Here is a 17,560-nt window from a genome sequence, read left to right as displayed (position 1 = left end):
CGTATGGAGGAGGATACCTGTGGTTTTCAGATGAGTATCTCAGATGAAATCTCAACCTCCTTGAAGTCTTGAAGACCTCTGTCTCAGCATATCTAACACAGTCATAGTCTTAGCTCAAGTGTGATGTAAAGGATCTAGGTGATCTCATAGTAACACCCTCTCATAGTCTTGATATAATAAGGATCTCGGTGCAACATACATCCTAGACACAATCATGTCCTCGACATAATTGCATTCATATCAATCATGATCTTAATGAAGATAAGGTCAAGTTCTCTGTGAAGGTGTAGCATTGGTGCATCAGTGATGAAGATCTCGATGAAGGAGCAGTCATGGTGCAACAGTGATCTCGGTGAAGGAGCAATCATGGTACAAGCAATAATGATGATCCCAGTAGTGACAAAGAAGAGGATTAGTGTCTTGGTCTTTGAGTGGCATAGTAGGTCAAGGGTCATGGTCTTGGTATCCGTCAATTGGAATCTCTAGAAGAAGAATTTTGTGCGGGTTTTCTTCTCCAAGAGGGAGAGGTTTTGGCCCTGGCAAAAAGCCAACATCGTGTGTTCTTGTCTCTTTGTTTTTGGTAGCTATTTGATGAACTAAGAAGACACACTCTAATAATAATATCAAGTGAAGATTGTGCTAAGAAGTAAAGTTAAATACTTCAGAAATAGTTATCATGCAAGAAGAATCTCATTAACTCTAACTTCCCTAGATTCTTCAACACCTTGGAGAGTTCTCCTTGTGAGGACACTCTCTAGCATAGTGGCCGAACTTGTTACAATTGAAACACCTTCCTTTTCTTCCTTCTTTGAATCCCTGCTTGAACCCTTGACCCTGTCTCCTTGGACCAACATTATTTTTCTTCTTTGCATGAGTGGAGTAAACAGTGGGTTCATTTCCATTTGAAGGCTTGTCTCTCTCCATCATCCTTGTCTCTTCTTGAGTGCATCTAGCCAATAATTCATCGAAACTAGGAATCCTGTCATTGTTGAGAATGGTGGTGTTAAACACATCCCATGCTCTTGAAAGACCCCCAAGTGCAATGAGAGTGAGCTTCCCTGTCAGCAATAACTTCTCCAATAGATAAAAGGTCATTTTTGATTTGTGTGATCCTCATGAAGTAGGATTGGATGGACTCCCCTTTATCAATCGTGATGTCATTCAACTGGTTTTTGAGAAAGAGGATTTTATTTTCATTGTTCACTTTGAACATCCCAACCAGCTTATCATATATTTCCGTAGAAGTTCCCAAATCAGAAATATAGGCAACCAAATGCTTTTAAATAGAATCAACCAAAATTTTCTTTGATTTGACCTCATATTTTCTATACTTTGTCTTAGCAGTAGCTGGTGCATTTGAAGGAGGCTCCACCACTTTTATCTGCACATAGTCCAATACTTCATGCTCCTCCAAAGTTCCATGCATGATAATCATATTTGTCATTGAGCTTGTACTCAGTCTTGAAGTAAGATGAAGAAGCCATTGAAACTTGTCCAATAAAACTTCCTTGGTGATTGCATTTCTCTCTCTTGCTAGGGCTTTGTCTTCACTTGGGCTTTGATACCATGTTAATTTTAGTTAACAATGGTATGTTCTATGCTTAACATAATTACTTCAATGTTCCTTTAGCATCCCAATGACAATTTCAATTTAGTTTTCCAATAGAAATCACATTAACCATAAATAACATTAACAGTAATTGTAGATAGAACATAAAATAAAATGTAGAAGACAAGCCAAGATGAGAGGACACCAGGTTTGGCGAAATCCAGGGAAAAACCCCAATGTGGGGAAAACCCTTTGATTGATTCTTCTTATTATTATATCAAATGTTCAGCATAGAGAGAGAGCACAAAAGTCAAAATTGACTTGCCAAATCAAAGTCAAAACAACCCTGTCAAATCTGCATTCAACTGCAATCAAACTCATTCCTAACCAGAAAGTCAAAGATGGTCAATGCAACACTCAAATAGTCCTCTTGAAGCTCAGCTAAACCCAGTCAAATTCGGCTTGATAAGGTGGTCAAATTTAGCCCAAAACAGTCCTGAAAACTGCAGTCAAACTTGGTCAACTATACGGTCAACGTTGCAGTCAGCGCGTGCGGTCAAAGTGCCCAGAAATTCTCGGTTCCTGTGCCAATCTGTACAACTTGCTAAAAACAAAATTTTCCCACAAAAATCACAGTCAAAGGATGAGTCAAAGTTCTTGGTGAACGTTGGTCAAACTCCTGCTACAGTGTTGAAATTCGGCCCTGCAATTTGCACAGAAAATTTGTCCTTCTGCCACACATGTGAGAGACAAAAGATTTGCCCAATAGTTGTATGAACCAATGAGAGAAGGAGAGAGAAGAAATGTGTGTGATGATGATGCCAAATGAGGTGAGAGGGCACTTGTATTTATACAAGTCGTTGAGGGTGAAGAGTCATGTCCATTGGGCTTCATGAACCTACATGATGATGTGGCCGACCTAAACAATTTGCACGTGTGGGCATAAATTCAAAAACACACTTCTACTTGTCCAAATTAGATAATCTTTATATCAATTTTGGTCCTCTTGAAAAGAGGAATTTAATGCAATCATCATCTCCATCAAATGAGTTGTCCCAAGGTGGAATTTGGCCCTAGTTGCCAATTTTAACAAGTGCCCTTGCTCTTGCTACAGTAGGTCCACAAATTTGGTCGAGGGAACTATGATTTTCTTGAGATTCATTGCCCTTGCTATGATACCAAGTTGAGAAATCTAGGGAATTATGTGAGTTAGATTCTTCAATTTGATTTCTCTTATCTTGACGTTTACTTGTGAAATTATATGTTGATTATGTTAGTGTTCTTTTCATCAAATAAATTCCAACATGAAGATCACAAAGACAAGAACACAAGGTGTAGACACATTGCCAGCGAAAAGCCAGTCAACTCTTTCTCTAGTAGATTAAATCATGTTGAGATACATTTGACCAACAAATTTTCTCCAACCACCAAATCAGCTCCTTTTGTTTCAGTCTCGGTTTTTCTGCAATCTAAATTCTTGACTCCTGTAATACTCTCTACCTTCTTGCTTCAGAGATTCTCGGTCCTCCCTGTAATCGCTTCTACAACAAGATTCTTTGGCCCTTCCTGTAATAGGTACTGCAACAGAAATTTTTGGCCCCTCTTGTAATTACCACACAGATTCTCGGCCCCTCCTTCAGAAACCTCAGCCCTCTTTCTGCAATAGTCTCGGCATTTTTATCTCAGATATCTCAGCTCCCTTGTAATGGTCTCCAGTAATAGGGATTCTCGGCCCTTCCTTCCTCTTATCCGAGCTTCAGAAAGTTATAGATCGAATTCATGACTTTGCTACCAACTAGGTCGAGTTGATAGGCTATAAATACTTGTTTGCCACTATACTTTTGAGCCGACATGAACAATTGCTTTGAGGCCGACTTGTAGGCTTGATTTTAGGCCTACTTGTTAAGTTAGGAAGCCGACATGTATACTTGTTTGAAGGTTGTCTTGAAGGGAAGGAAGCTGACTTGGTGGAGGAGTTTTCTTTGACACAAAAAGCACTTTTATTACTTACAATTTTGACTCAATAAAAATCCTAGAAGCCTACAATGGAGGCTTGACCTATTGACCATTGACCCAAGCATCAAGCCATTATTTTATAAATAATTTCTTTCTTTTGACAAATACATGATTCAAATACAATTATGAAGACCAACACTAGTTACATTCTTCAACACTCGCTACCTACTATGTCTCATGTAGCTGTGTAACTCAATGGCAACGTAACATATATGATTCAGGAGTACTAGAAACTCAACTGGAAAATATAAATAAACATGGGGTATAATCTGCATTTAAAGTTGCATGTTAAGGTTTTCAGTGCATAAGCATAAGGGAATTTTCAATTAACAGATATCAGTTGAGGAATTCAAACAAACAGTAGAATAAAATTGGAAGCTTCTTCCATGTACAAATCCAAATGAATTGCTTCACTGCAACTACAACTGTAAATAAGATTACTTGTCTCATTGGCATTTTGCTTGCCTGCAAAAAGAAAAACACAGAATATTAGTAAAATGAAATAAATTATGTCGATTGTTATGGTCTAGTGGTTGAGGCATTGCCATCCAAAAAACCCATGCTCAAACCCTAGTAGGCATAGAACCCTAGGGAAATGTGTGTTCGGGTTGAGCTGGATGGTGAACCATGTTCAAGTGGGCCTGTGAAAATGTAGAGTTGGGGTTCACAGTACCCCATGTATCAAAAAAATGTTTACCCTTACCAAGAAAATAAAAAATACAACACATTAAATTAACCTTATCTGACTTCGCGTTGTATTTCTGGTGCAGCTGCAGCTTCTTGCAGTTTTTTGTATCTCATAAGTTTACCTACTGCCTTGAGAACCTGTGAAATCAAAAATAACCATTAAACTTCCATTTGCCAATATGCACTCCATCTAAGACAAGACTCCAGTATTCAACCAAGATCTTGCCATAACAATGATGTCACTTGGATGAAAGTTACATAATAGAAAGCAGTAAATCTCTCCTTCTTTGCAAACTGTGAAAGCATTGTATAAGAGAAGAAACGTAAAAACTGTTCAGGAGAAAAGGAAAAACTGAAGCACTCAAGTTTACCTATAGTGGAATAATAGAAAATGGTTGGTTGAAAGGAAATATCTAATGTCAATCTGGGTATTTGATATCAGATCATAGCAAATAAAGTCCAATGGCTCCTGGCCCTAGGCATCCTTGGGGGCAAAACTTCTCAAAGGGCTCCTAGTCTTGTCAACAGCCAACTCATGTAACTAGAGGAAATGAGGGTAATAACCAGTCAAGAACAAACAGATACAAAGACCTTGTATCAAGAAGACATGTCCCCTTCCTCTGAACCTCAAGTCACAATGGTGTTTTGGGTCCATCTTCGAGTAATCTTGGGGAGTCCAAATATCAGAAGTTCCCCAATCATCATGGTTAGATCCGAAGACTTCATCGCAATTACATCAAGAGATTTCTATTCAAGGCTCGATTGAGATCCTTGGAGATGAAGTTCCTCAAGTGATGGCGGAAAAAGATCATCGCGTGGGTATGGGTGTGGAAGAAGTAGAAAATTAAACTGATGCAGAGATAACCTTCCCTGATCCAAAGTCTAAAGATTCGGAAGTTCATGATCCCATCAAGGAGATAGGGGCAGTGAAAAGAGAAAATCCTTAGTCGTTTGGAAGAAAACCATGAAAAATCCTTAGGGAAGAACAAGCAAATAAAGAAATCATGATGAGATCACAATCAACAATAGAGAGATTTGGAACTGTACATAAAATTTCAAAAGCGCCTAGAAATAATGCACCTCCTAGTGGAGGGAGTGTTAAACAACAGAGTGAAAAATGATTTCAGTCTCCTGGGATTGCAGAGGCTTAGGCAGCAGTTGTAAACTAGCTACAATTAAGGAAATAATTAAATCTGAAAAGCCTACAATTCTCTTGCTCAAGAAGATGAAAATGTGCTCATTTAAAGCAATAAAAATTGGGAGGAAACAATGGAAGTAGAGTGAAGGGGTAGCAGAGACTGAAGAGGAGTGTCTAGGAGTATTTGTAGTCTTTCGAATGATTAGTTAGACTGGTGCTGATGTAGCAGCGGACAGGTACTTAGTGTCAAGCATGCAAGAGTAGTCCAAGACCTTCCTAGGAACTTTCTTATGTTGAGTGAAAGTCTATCATGATCCTTTTCCCACGTCTAACTTAAAAAAAACACATTGAATAATTAATTGATTAATGTTGGCTATTGGGCTAAGGTTTTCCAAGGAAAAGTGAATTATTCACTTTAGTGATCTTAGATCTAATCTCAACCATTGATCTCAAGTGGGTTGGGATATAATCCTAGCCATCTATCACCTTGGAAATCAGAGTTTGAGATCTAGCTCAATGAAGAATTATAAAGACAGCCTAAGGGAAGGAAGAAGATACATTGCAATTGCAAGCGATTTACAGATTTGAGAGAATTTTTCAATCGAGGAGTGAGAGACTCGAGGCTGAAGTGAAAGAAAATTTTGCAGCTGAAAATTCTGGAGATGTGAACTCAGTGGAGACTGAGGCTGTATAAGTTACTAAGCCCCAGAATTTTGCAGAGCCATGAGTGTGAGCAGCGTCATCTTTAGAGAGGCTGCACAATCCAAGCAGTGCACAAGGGAGGCCACACATTGAAGGCGCTTAGCACACAAGCTATGCATGGAGGCTAAGGAAGGCCAAGGTCGCACATGCAAGTGGAGGTTGATGTCTAGAGGGCTGCATGAGTCAGGAGAAACCAACAAAAAGTATAGAGTGAATTTTTAGGGAGTCGAGTTTTTCCAGGTTCTGTTTGCTGTAAAAATTTGTATTCGTCTTTGGGCCATTTTCCCTATGAGATAGGCCCTTATTTATTCTGAGAAATAAAGTGAAGCATAAGTTCGAGCATTTATATTTTCTGTTGTTTGTTTGATTTTTTACTTGTGCTTCTACTATCAAATTTTATAGCTAAAGCACTAGTATATTTTTATTCGAAAATTCCAGAAATCTGGGTTATAAAAATTGCTTGAGATATGTATCTGACCTAGTATTCAGGAAAATTAACATGGTATCAAAGAAATAAAACTCTGAGAGTAGTTGATCCTATTTTGCACATAGGATTACAACAGATAAATTTCCAGCAATAAAAGATTTCCTTGATCAAGTATTTAATTTGGGAGGATGGCTGCAGCCATGTTGAGATTTGAAGACTGGTTGGAGGGTGCATCAAACTATAGTCCCTAAAAGGAGAGAATAGCTTTGGTATTAGTGGAGAACAACATTTGGGAGTTTTTCAACAAAAACTCGTTCCTCCTACCGATGCTACACAACTGCCCATCCATAATCAAAAGGATGCGAAATCCAAAAGAATTATTCTGGATGCAGTGAAGGATCATATGATCCATCATTTATCCAAAAAGAAGACTGCCAGGGAGGTATCATAGGTTGTGACAAAACTATATCAAAGTGATAACCAAAACAAGAAGATGGTGCTACGGGAAAAACTCAAGGGCACCAAGATGACTAGAACAAATACAATAGCTTCTTATCTCACCAAAGTCACACAATGACAGGACGGCCCTAAATGGCTTCAATAAGCCATGGGATCCTTTCGTCAAAGGCATCATAGCACAAGAACAACTTCTAGATTGGGAGAGTCTTCCGAATGATTTCATTCAAGAGGAGATTCAGGAGGAATCAATGTATGGAGGCTAGTAGAAGGGTGATGATGAGAACCTTTCCCTTGCCAGTTAGGCAAGGAAGGGCAAAGGGAAGCCAAGAAGAATTCAAGGGAAGAGACTACCCATAGGCTGGGAAGAGGAAAGACATGAACAAGGTGAAATGCATTGCTTGTCACAAGACTAGCCATTATGCAGGTTGGTGTTCGAACAAGAAGAGAAAGTGAAAGGCACAACAACTTGCATCCTCTACAAACACACAGGTGTTGTAGCGGCTACAACCACCCTCCAAAATTTTGCCTTTGCTTCGTTTTGGAGCCTCCCTCCCCGAAATCATCGCAGTTATCCTGCACTGATCAAATAATTGTGTTTATTAGAGTTCATCTGTCATTTCATAGCTTGTGTTCAACTCACGTGTCCCGTCGGTCAACCACAAGCACACCCATCACTTGGTTACATCCGGTCAGCCAGCTGTTGGACAAAACTGCACAAATCTGGAGGGCAACTTGTCTTCCCCTCCAAAAATGCGCAGAGCAGCCTAGCAGCTTCCTTGCACTCAAAAATTGCATAGAGCAGGCTAGGCAGCCTTGCTATGGAAATTGCGCAGAGCAGGCGAGCCGACACTGCGCTGGAAAATTGCGCAATTTTGGCTAGTTTTATTGCCATCTAGAATTGCGCAGAAACTAGCCCAGCTGCTCTGCCATCCAGAAATGCGTAGAGAAACCCAGACCAACTGCACTGTTCTCTGGAATTGTGCAAAGCAACCCAGCGTCATTGCTCTAGAAAATTACGCAGAGCTGGCCAGTTAGCCAAGGCCCCTCAGTCCAAAAAGAGCACAAAAGCTCTCCCTCACTGGCTGTCCATCGCATGTGCCGACAGGTTGTCCAGTTCCCTCCAGAACTGTGCAATCCTTCCTTGCATGTCGGGCATCTTTTCCCAAAAAATCTAAAAGCAAAAAGCGAAAAAACATTCCTAGATTTTAGGGATCTATTTTTAGTAGCAGGAGTTACATGCAAAACCGTTTTTAGAAACTTCTCACCAAGTGTCACTTTTTCCTAGATTTGTGGCATGCGTGTCATAAACCCTAATTTCGCCAAATCTATTTAAACGACGCCTCAGAGCTCATTCTTCACATTTGATATTGGAGCTTTGGCATTCCCAAGGCATCTAGGAACCTTCGACACAGTCGGCGCAACTTTTTTGGGTAAGTTTTTGCTTTTCATGCGTTTTGCCGCTTTTTCTATCGTTTTTTAGTTTTCGACTTGTATGAGTGTCGTTTCCTTGGTTTTACTGAACGATTGCTGGCGTTTCAATGTATTTTAGCTTGTATAAGTGTTGTTTCAAGTTTTGCATTACCTTTTGCTTAATGTCACATGCATAACACTATTTTTTGCACTCATAGTCGTCGTTTCGACGACTTGCTTCTTGAGCTTCTTGGTCTTGTCAATTGATTGATTTTTGCACTTGCTTGAATCACATACATGCTTATTTTACTCAGATCTGCACCAACTTTGCACATGCATTCAGTCCTTAGTGGTTTTCAGTCACCCGTTGGCAGGTCTGAGCTGCCTTAGCTTGGACGTTGCCTTGCCCGACTTGCACTGCGCATTTCTGGGATAGAAGGCTCTGCCTTGTTCTTAGGAATTGCGCAAAACTTGCCTCCCACTAGCTTCCCAAGCTGTGCTCTGCACAGTTTTGGGAGACAGTGCCTAGGTTGGCCCCTGGGATTGCGTAGTGCACTTTCCCGGGCAGCAGTCATGCTGACTGAAATTGCGCATTGCGCAGTTCCAGTCCTCAGCAGACCAAGTTGTACTGTGCTTTGCGCAGTTTCAGCGGACAGTTAGCTCACTGGCAACCTAGACTGTGCTCTATGCAGTTCCAACTGTCAGTCTCCCAGCCTCTTCGAGATAAAACTGCGCAATTTTCCCAAGCAATCAATCAGGTATGTTGCATGTCAGTTCTCAAGTTGCTTTTGGTTTTCAACTGACATTTTCTTGCCCACGAGTGTTGCTTTGTCTCATCAGTCTCTCAGTAGTACAGGTACAATGGCTTCCAAGAGAGCAAGATCAAGACATAGTTGAGAGCAGTACTAGAGACGTGGTTGAACAGGGGTCAATGAGCTAGCCCGTGTACACAAACACACACCTGTTCATCGAGAAGGATATCAAGATCACATGGCAAGACATCAACACCATCTTTTCAGGCAGCTTTGAGAAGAATCTGGAGCATAGACAGGTCTATGTGAACATCCATAAGTCAGGACTATACAAGGTTGCATGCAGGTTTCCCGTGTTCCCTTACGTAGATGTGATCAGCTGGATTGTCTCACATACTAATCTTGAGACAATGATACTGAGCAGTGCTAGTGGAGCAAGGCTTGCTTCCTTTAGGACGGAGGATTATCAAGAGATATATCATTTTCCATTCACAGTGAGTAGGATGGAAGCATCGTTTTACACTCCCAACGACAACACAAACACGAGACATTTTGAAGCGTTGGGTAAAGGAGCCAACAAAGTTCAAGACAACACCTAACCAGATATATAGGACGAAGACGCTCAGGAAGGCATATCAGTTCTTGGTCATCTTCGCATGTTGCTTATATGGCCAAGGGAGTACAGAAACCATCCTGCATAGTTGGGTTGCTATGTTGGATCAGCTGGCAAATGAAGGAAAACCATTCAATTGATCCAACACGTAGGCTCTCTAGTTGAAAGTGCATTTTTCCAATGCTTGGAGTCTGCCCAAGAATCAACAAGAAAAGTTCTTCATGTATGCATGCTTGCTTGGTGCAATCTATGCCCGTCAGTAGTTTCCTGGCATGGGTTGGGCATGGATACCTTCAGGAAAGTGTTGTGAACATATATTGCAAGTTGCTCTCAGATTGCAACTACTGAGGAGCCATGGCTAGAATATCTGATCATCTGGCAAATGAAGGAAAACCATTCAACTGGTCTGACACATAGGCTCTCCAGTTGAAAGTGCATTTGTCCAATGCTCGGAGTCCACCCAAGGATCAACAAGCAAAGTTCTTCATGTCTGCATACTTGTTCGATGCAATCTATGCCCATTAGCAGTTTCCTGGCATGGTTTGGGTATGGATACCTCCAGAAAGTGTTGTGAAAATATATTGCAAGTTGCTCTCAGATTGCAATTACCGAGAAGCCATGGCTAGAATACGTGATCGGTTGGCAAATGAAGGAAAACCATTCAACTGGACCGACACGTAGGCTCTCTAGTTGAAAGTGCATTTGTCCAATGCTCGGAGTCTGCCCTAGGATCAGCAAGCAAAGTTCTTCATGTCTGCATACTTGTTCAATGCAATTTGTGCCCATTAGTAGTTTCCTGGCATGGGTTGGGCTTGGATACCTTCAAAAAGTGTTGTGAACATATATTGCAAGTTGCTCTCATATTGCAACTACCGAGGAGCCATGGCTAGAATATGTGACCATTTCATCGCCCCTTTGAACATGATCTTTGAATAAGATCCACCCAACATGTCTGTTAAGTTATGGTATGTTCTATGCTTATAACAGTTTACTTCTTTTTCTTATTATATTCCACAGATTAGCAATCACATGTACATAAAGTAAAGTGCAGATAGAACATTAAACGATCGACAGAAAACAAGCCAAGACAAGAGACACAAGATGTGGCGGCTAGCCAGGGACAAACCCCACAATGTGTGGGGAAACCCTTTGATCAAATCTTCTTTTATCTTCAATAATTCAGCAGAGAGTAATAGTAAAATAAATTTGATTCATATCAGCAGTAGCAAACCCTAGATCAGTAGCATCAGAATTAGCGGCTTCATTATCAAACTAGGGCAGACCATATCTCACAAACCGACAGTTGGATTGACTTCATTCCACCACCAAAAGTTTCGGCTTCCAGAGGAGGTTCAGATGAACGGAGGTTCAGATGAACCTACAGCGCAGTTCAGATGAGGAGATCTTCTAGGCCACGCAAGTCAATCTTTACTTCTGCAGTTGCAGCTTCAGTTTCAGCAGTTTTCGGCTTCAAACTAGGGCAGTCGATATCTTGCAAACTGTTCGTCGGATTGACTTCATTCCACCACCAAAAGTTGCGGCTTTCAAAGGAGGTTCAGATGAACCTGCAGCGCAGTTCAGATGAGGAGATATTCTAGGCCATGCAAGTCAATCCTTACTTCTGCAGTTGCAGCTTCAGTTTCAGCAGTTTGCGGCTTCAAACTAGGGCAGTCGATATCTTGCAAACCGTTCGTCGGATTAACTTCATTCCACCACCAAAAGTTGTGGCTTTCAAAGGAGGTTCAGATGAACCTACAGCGCAGTTCCAAAGAGGATATCTTCTAGGCCACGCAAGTCAATCTTTACTTCTGTAGTTGCAGCTTCAGTTTCAGCAGTTTCCGGCTTCACATGTGTGAGAGAGAGAGACCCATTTCAGCGCAGTAGAGAAGAGACTCATATCTGCGCAGTAGAGAGAGAGAGATGTGATGAGATGAGTGAGTCTAAATGAGGAAAGGTCCTCTTATATTTATACACAACGTTGGTGGGTGAATAGATGCGACTGTTGGGCTTCTGAGCCTACATGAGTTGTAGGTCGGCTTGATAATAATTCCATAATCAAAATAAATTCATATCTCCATGAATACTTATCGGAATTGGATGATCTTTATATCAATCCTACACCTCTCGACGAGAGGAATCTAATAAAAATATTATTAGCCATGAATAAGATGACCCACATGAAGTTTTGCCCTAGTTGCCAATTTTAACACTCCCTCTCAACCATGGAGAACTTCATCTGCAATCTGTCTATCGGTCGTTACTATTCATCCATCAAATGCACTGCCTTGTACAGCCTGACCCTTGCCCTGCTCTACTCTATTTTGCCTGTTCTGCTTTGTCTTGATCTGCCCTGCACTGATCTGTACTGTTTTGTTCTGTTCTGCTCTGCTCTTGCATTGTTCTGTTCTACTCTGCTTTTGTCCGACTTATGAAGAAGAAGAAATGATTGAGGATGTATCATACTAACTCAAAGTCAGTCTCAGAGTATGTACCACTGGTCCCAGACCAGTCTCAACCAACCCAAAGTCAACGTCATAGTGAGTACAACTCCAATGGTCCCAGACCAATATCATCCTCCACTGACTCAAAGTTGGTCTCAGAGTATGTACCACTGATCCCAGACCAGTCTCAACCGACCCGAAGTCAGCGTCATAGTATGGTACAACTCCTACCACTGGTCCCAGACCAGTACCATTGATCCCAGATCAATGGAGGTCATCCTAGCGTAGGGAGTACGGTAGTTACAACGATGCGTCCATCGGTACTACTATGGTCCCTAACTTCATTTCCCTGCTCATTGATCAGATGAGAGGTACTTCCCATGAGTCCCAGACTGCATGGGTAGGATGCCTCGATAGGAGAACTAATCAATCCTGTCCTCACAGGAGAACACATCAATCCTGCTACAATTGCCATGGAGAACACATCAATCCAGGCCTCACAGGAGAACACATCAATCCTGCTACAATTGCCATGGAGAACACATCAATCCAGGCCTCACAGGAGAACACATCAATCCTGCTACAATCGCAATGGAGAACACATCAATCCAGGCTGCCATGGAGAACACATCAATCCAGGCCTCACAGGAGAACTAATCATCCTGCTACACAGGAGAGCGAATCATCCTGTTCCACAAGAGAGCGAATCATCTTGTCCCACAAGAGAGCAAATCATCTTGTTCCAGTGTGCACCACCAGGGGAGGGTGAGTCACCCTGTGGTCATATGTTGCTCCAGTAGGAACCGCAAGCCCTTAGAGCTCCCAGAGCTCAATGTATGCAACATGCAGGACCCTTGTACAAAGGTTTCTTGCCGACTCCAAGTCGTTTTGGAAAATCACAGATTAGATCTTTCCTCGGGGTTTTGACAAGGTGTATCAACCTGTACATCATCTTAATGTGATGGAGCTTCCTTGCTCATCAACTTACCATATCCCATATGATGTCTATCTGCTAGAGCAATTGACGAATATGGGATTCCTCAATAATCGAATCCCACCTCTGGTTGTTACAGAGAATCACAGTGGTATCCAATGTAAATCCAAACAGCTCACTGAAGAGCTTTCACAACCAGACTGCCTCACACGAGGTTATGCTAGCAACAATATATCCTGCTTCGGCGGTGCTCAAAGCTACCAACTTCTGCTTCCTGCTCATCCAGGATATCAAAGAATATCCCAAGGTGAAACAGTACCCGGAAGTGCTCTTACGGTCCACCACACTGCCTGCCCAATCAACATCAGTATATCCAAGTAGTCTCACATCTCCGGCAGTGTATCTTAATCCATGAGAGATTGTGTCCTGAAGACATCTCAGAAGATTCTTGGCATCAATCCAGTGAGGCTCAACCAAATATGAGCTCACAATGCTAACTGCAAAACATATGTTTGGACGGAGGTTCACCAAGAACATCAATGCGAATGAGTTTTTGAAACTCAGAGGCATTTCCCAAGTCTAGTCCGACATCACTACCATATAACTTCTAAAAGTTAAGATCCTCGAGGTAGTCACAGGCTTGCAGTCCATCATACCGAATCTTTCCAATATATTTACCACATATTTTCCTGAAGACATCTCAGAAGATTCTTGGCATCAATCCAGTGAGGCTCAACCAAATATGAGCTCACAATGCTAACTGCAAAACATATGTTTGGACGGAGGTTCACCAAGAACATCAATGCGAATGAGTTTTTGAAACTCAGAGGCATTTCCCAAGTCTGGTCCGACATCACTACCATATAACTTCTAAAAGTTAAGATCCTCGAGGTAGTCACAGGCTTGCAGTCCATCATACCGAATCTTTCCAATATATTTACCACATATTTTCCTTGAGATAGGAAAATTTCCCTTGGCTTCTGCCACACTTCAAGTCCTTGGTCCTTCATTTCAAATTCAAAAGCCATCTCCCTCTAACATTTGTGAATGAGAGGGTTTGCACCTGTTAGAAATAGGTCATCCACATACAACACCAGTATGAGAGGCTTGTCATCTTCAACCTTAAAGTAAAGGTTAGGATCAGCTTCACTCCTAGTGAATCCCAGCTTCGTCAAGTAGCTATCGATCCTCTCATACCATGCTCGGGGTGCTTGCTTCAGCCCATAGAGAGCCTTCTTCAACCTGCATACATGAGATTTTCAATCATAAATCTCAAATCCTTCAGGTTGCTCCACATAGACCTCTTCTTTGATAGAACCATGCAAGAACTCAGTCTTAACATCCATCTAATGTAGGTTCCATCCTTGTGAAGCCACATGGGCTAAGATCAAGCGCATGGTCGTATATCTGGCAACAGGTGCAAATATCATAGTCTATACCTCCCTTCTGGGATAAACCACGAGAAACAAAATGAACCTTATACTTTTCCATACTTCTATTTGCTGCATGCTTTATCTTGTAAAGCCATTTTGAAGTAACAACAGTCTTGTCCTGGGGTCTGGGAACTACTTCCCAAACATCATTCTTTATGATAGACTCATATTCTTTGGTCATAGCATCCTTCCATACTTGATGCTTGACGGCATCTAAGAATGACGAAGGCTCATTTTGTATGATCGTGCTCATGATGGTCAGGTATCCTTGATATCTATTAGGTTTCTTACTTTCACGAAAGGTTCCTCGGGGTGCAGCATGTCCTTCAGCATCATCAAGTAACCCCTTAAGCCATGAAGGCCTCTTCCTAGAAGAGGAAGGCTCATATGGAGGAGGATCAATCGGATCCATGGGTTCTTCTACATCAGGCATTGATTCATCATCCTTTTCTTGCGGTTCCCTGGTGTCGGCTTCTTGAGAGCTCCTCAAAGTTGGAAGATTGATCACCTTGCTGAGAGCCATATCTTCGTCAAAGGTGACATCATGACTAATTATGACTTCCCTTTGACCGGCTACATAGATTCTATAGCCTTTAGTATTTTCACCATAGCCCACGAAAATTCCCTTCTTTCCAGATGCTCCCAATTTATTTCTTTTCTCTTTCGGCACATGAGAGTATACAGGGCTTCCAAAAATTTTAAAATGAGAAACATCAGGTTTCTTACCAGTGAATTTTTCTTCAGGAGTCTTGGAACCCAATGCTTGATGAGGGCATCAATTTTGTACATATACGACAGTGTTTGCAGCTTCAGCCCATAGAAACTTTGGAAGTCTTTGATCATGTAGCATGGCCCGGATAGCTTCCATCATCGTGTGGTTCTTCCTTCCCACCACACCATTCTGCTCAGGAGTATGTGGTGTAGTAGTCTCCCTCTTAATGCCTGAGTGAACCAACTGTAATATATCGGAGGTCTTGCTTTGGCTTGAGGGGAATGGTCCCCTTTTGAGATTTCCTTTGGCACATCCCGGACATACACCTTCTTTCTCTACTTGGAATTCGGGCATCCCTGTTACCATCTGTCTTACATCAGGTAGAGCTTTGTAATGAAGGTGGGAAAACCTCCGATGCCAAAGTTCGGACTAAAGAGTTGTGTCACAAGACATGACACCTAGCGGACTTCCATCTACCTGATATAATGAATCAACACTAAACCCAAGAGTAAAAGCATCTTTAACATTATTTTCCCATATACATACCTTGCCATTGCTGAAGGTTACCTTGTAGCCTCTGTCTTCCATTGCCAAGATGGACACTAGGTTCCTTTTGAGGTCAGGTGCATTTAATACATCCTGGACTTTCTAGCCTTCTTGAATGGTTGTCCTCTTCCTCGATCTCCAGCTCTCCTCTTACCTTTGTTGTTGAATTTTCCATTCCTTCGATTACCATGAGAGGCATTTTGATCATTGTCACGGTGAGAGTCCTTTCTATCAGGGCATTCCCTTGCATAGTGACCTGCTTTATTGAAAATGAAACATCGTCCTTTTCTTCCACCCTTAAATCCAGCCTTCCTTTTCGATTTAGACCCAGAATTATTTCTTTTCTTAGCATGAGAAGAAAAAGCAGCAGGAGGACCTTTAGGCAAGGGCATTTCCTGCTCTTCTACCCTTGTTTGTTCTTGAATGCATCTAGCCATTAATTCCTCGAAACTAGGAATTACATTATTGTTCAGAAGAGTAGTCCTGAACACATACCATTCAGATGGTAATCCTCCGAGAGTTGTGAGTGCCATTTCTCTGTCGGTAATGGTTTCCCCAATAGATAGGAGATCGTTCTTGATCTCGGTGATTCTTAAGAAGTATGCTTGCATACTTTCATCTTTACCCTTCTTGATTTCCCTCAACTTATTTCTAAGAAACAAAACTTGATTTGCATCATTAACTTTAAATAAACTCACCAGTCTGTCGTAGATTTCCTTGGAGGTGTCTAGATCAGAGATGTAGGCCACCAAGCGCTTGTCGATAGAGTCCCAGATGATCTTCTTTGTTTTGACTTCTCCATTTTTCCATTTGTTCCAGGCAACAACAGATGCATTTGATGAAGGCTCAACAATATTGCCTCTTACATGGTCCAGCACTCCTTGATCTTCAAGGGTTAGATCGATAGACATCTTCCATCCGTGATAGTCAGCTTTCTCACGGAGCTTGTCTTCGGCAGGAAAGAGTGTTGAGGACCCCATAGTTCTTTTAGGATAGCCTTGCCAATCTGCTCTTCAATGATTGCTCTTGCTCTTGCTCGGGCTTTGTCTTCACTTCAGCTCTGATACCATGTTAAGTTATGGTATGTTCTATGCTTATAACAGTTTACTTCTTTTTCTTATTATATTCCACCGATTAACAATCACATGTACGTAAAGTGCAGATAGAACATTAAACGATCGACAGAAAACAAGCCAAGACAAGAGACACAAGATGTGGCGGCTAGCCAGGGACAAACCCCACAATGTGTGGGGAAACCCTTTGATCAAATCTTCTTTTATCTTCAATAATTCAACAGAGAGAAATAGTAAAATAAATCTAATTCATATCAGCAGTAGCAAACCCTAGATCAGTAGCATCAGCATTAGCGGCTTCATTATCAAACTAGGGCAGACCATATCTCACAAACCGACAGTTGGATTGACTTCATTCCACCACCAAAAGTTTCGTCTTCCAGAGGAGGTTCAGATGAACCTATAGCGCAGTTCAGATGAGGAGATCTTCTAGGGCACGCAAGTCAATCTTTACTTCTACAGTTGCAGCTTCAGTTTCAGCAGTTACCGACTTCAAACTAGGACAGTCGATATCTTGCAAACCGTTCGTCGGATTGACTTCATTCCACCACCAAAAGTTGCGGCTTTCAAAGGAGGTTCAGATGAACCTACAGCGCAGTTCAGATGAGGAGATCTTCTAGGCCACGCAAATCAATCTTTACTTCTGCAGTTGCAGCTTCAGTTTCAGC

The 17,560-nt window shown here is 41.7% G+C and overlaps 1 protein-coding gene across 2 annotated transcripts in view; it reads right to left on the bottom strand.

Annotated features, from left to right (window-relative positions):
- Positions 1–3,788: 3,788 nt before the first annotated feature.
- Positions 3,789–17,560, bottom strand: part of LOC149200939 (shikimate kinase 3, chloroplastic-like) — a 302,762-nt gene continuing 288,990 nt past the window's right edge. For both annotated transcript variants that reach the window (XM_089402826.1, XM_089402825.1), the window contains 2 exons: positions 4,303–4,390; positions 3,789–4,030 (listed from right to left, as the gene is read on the bottom strand). In XM_089402826.1, the coding sequence (XP_089258952.1) occupies positions 4,304–4,390 (87 nt within the window). In that variant the 3' untranslated portion in view covers positions 3,789–4,030; position 4,303. The remainder of the gene's footprint in view (positions 4,031–4,302; positions 4,391–17,560) is intronic.

This window comes from Pinus tabuliformis, chromosome 2_1 (genome assembly GCF_031772625.1).
Source record: "Pinus tabuliformis cultivar Carrire ecotype Pingquan chromosome 2_1, CPIR1, whole genome shotgun sequence".
NCBI classification, from domain to species: domain Eukaryota; kingdom Viridiplantae; phylum Streptophyta; class Pinopsida; order Pinales; family Pinaceae; genus Pinus; species Pinus tabuliformis.
This window is presented reverse-complemented; position numbering and strand designations above follow the sequence as displayed.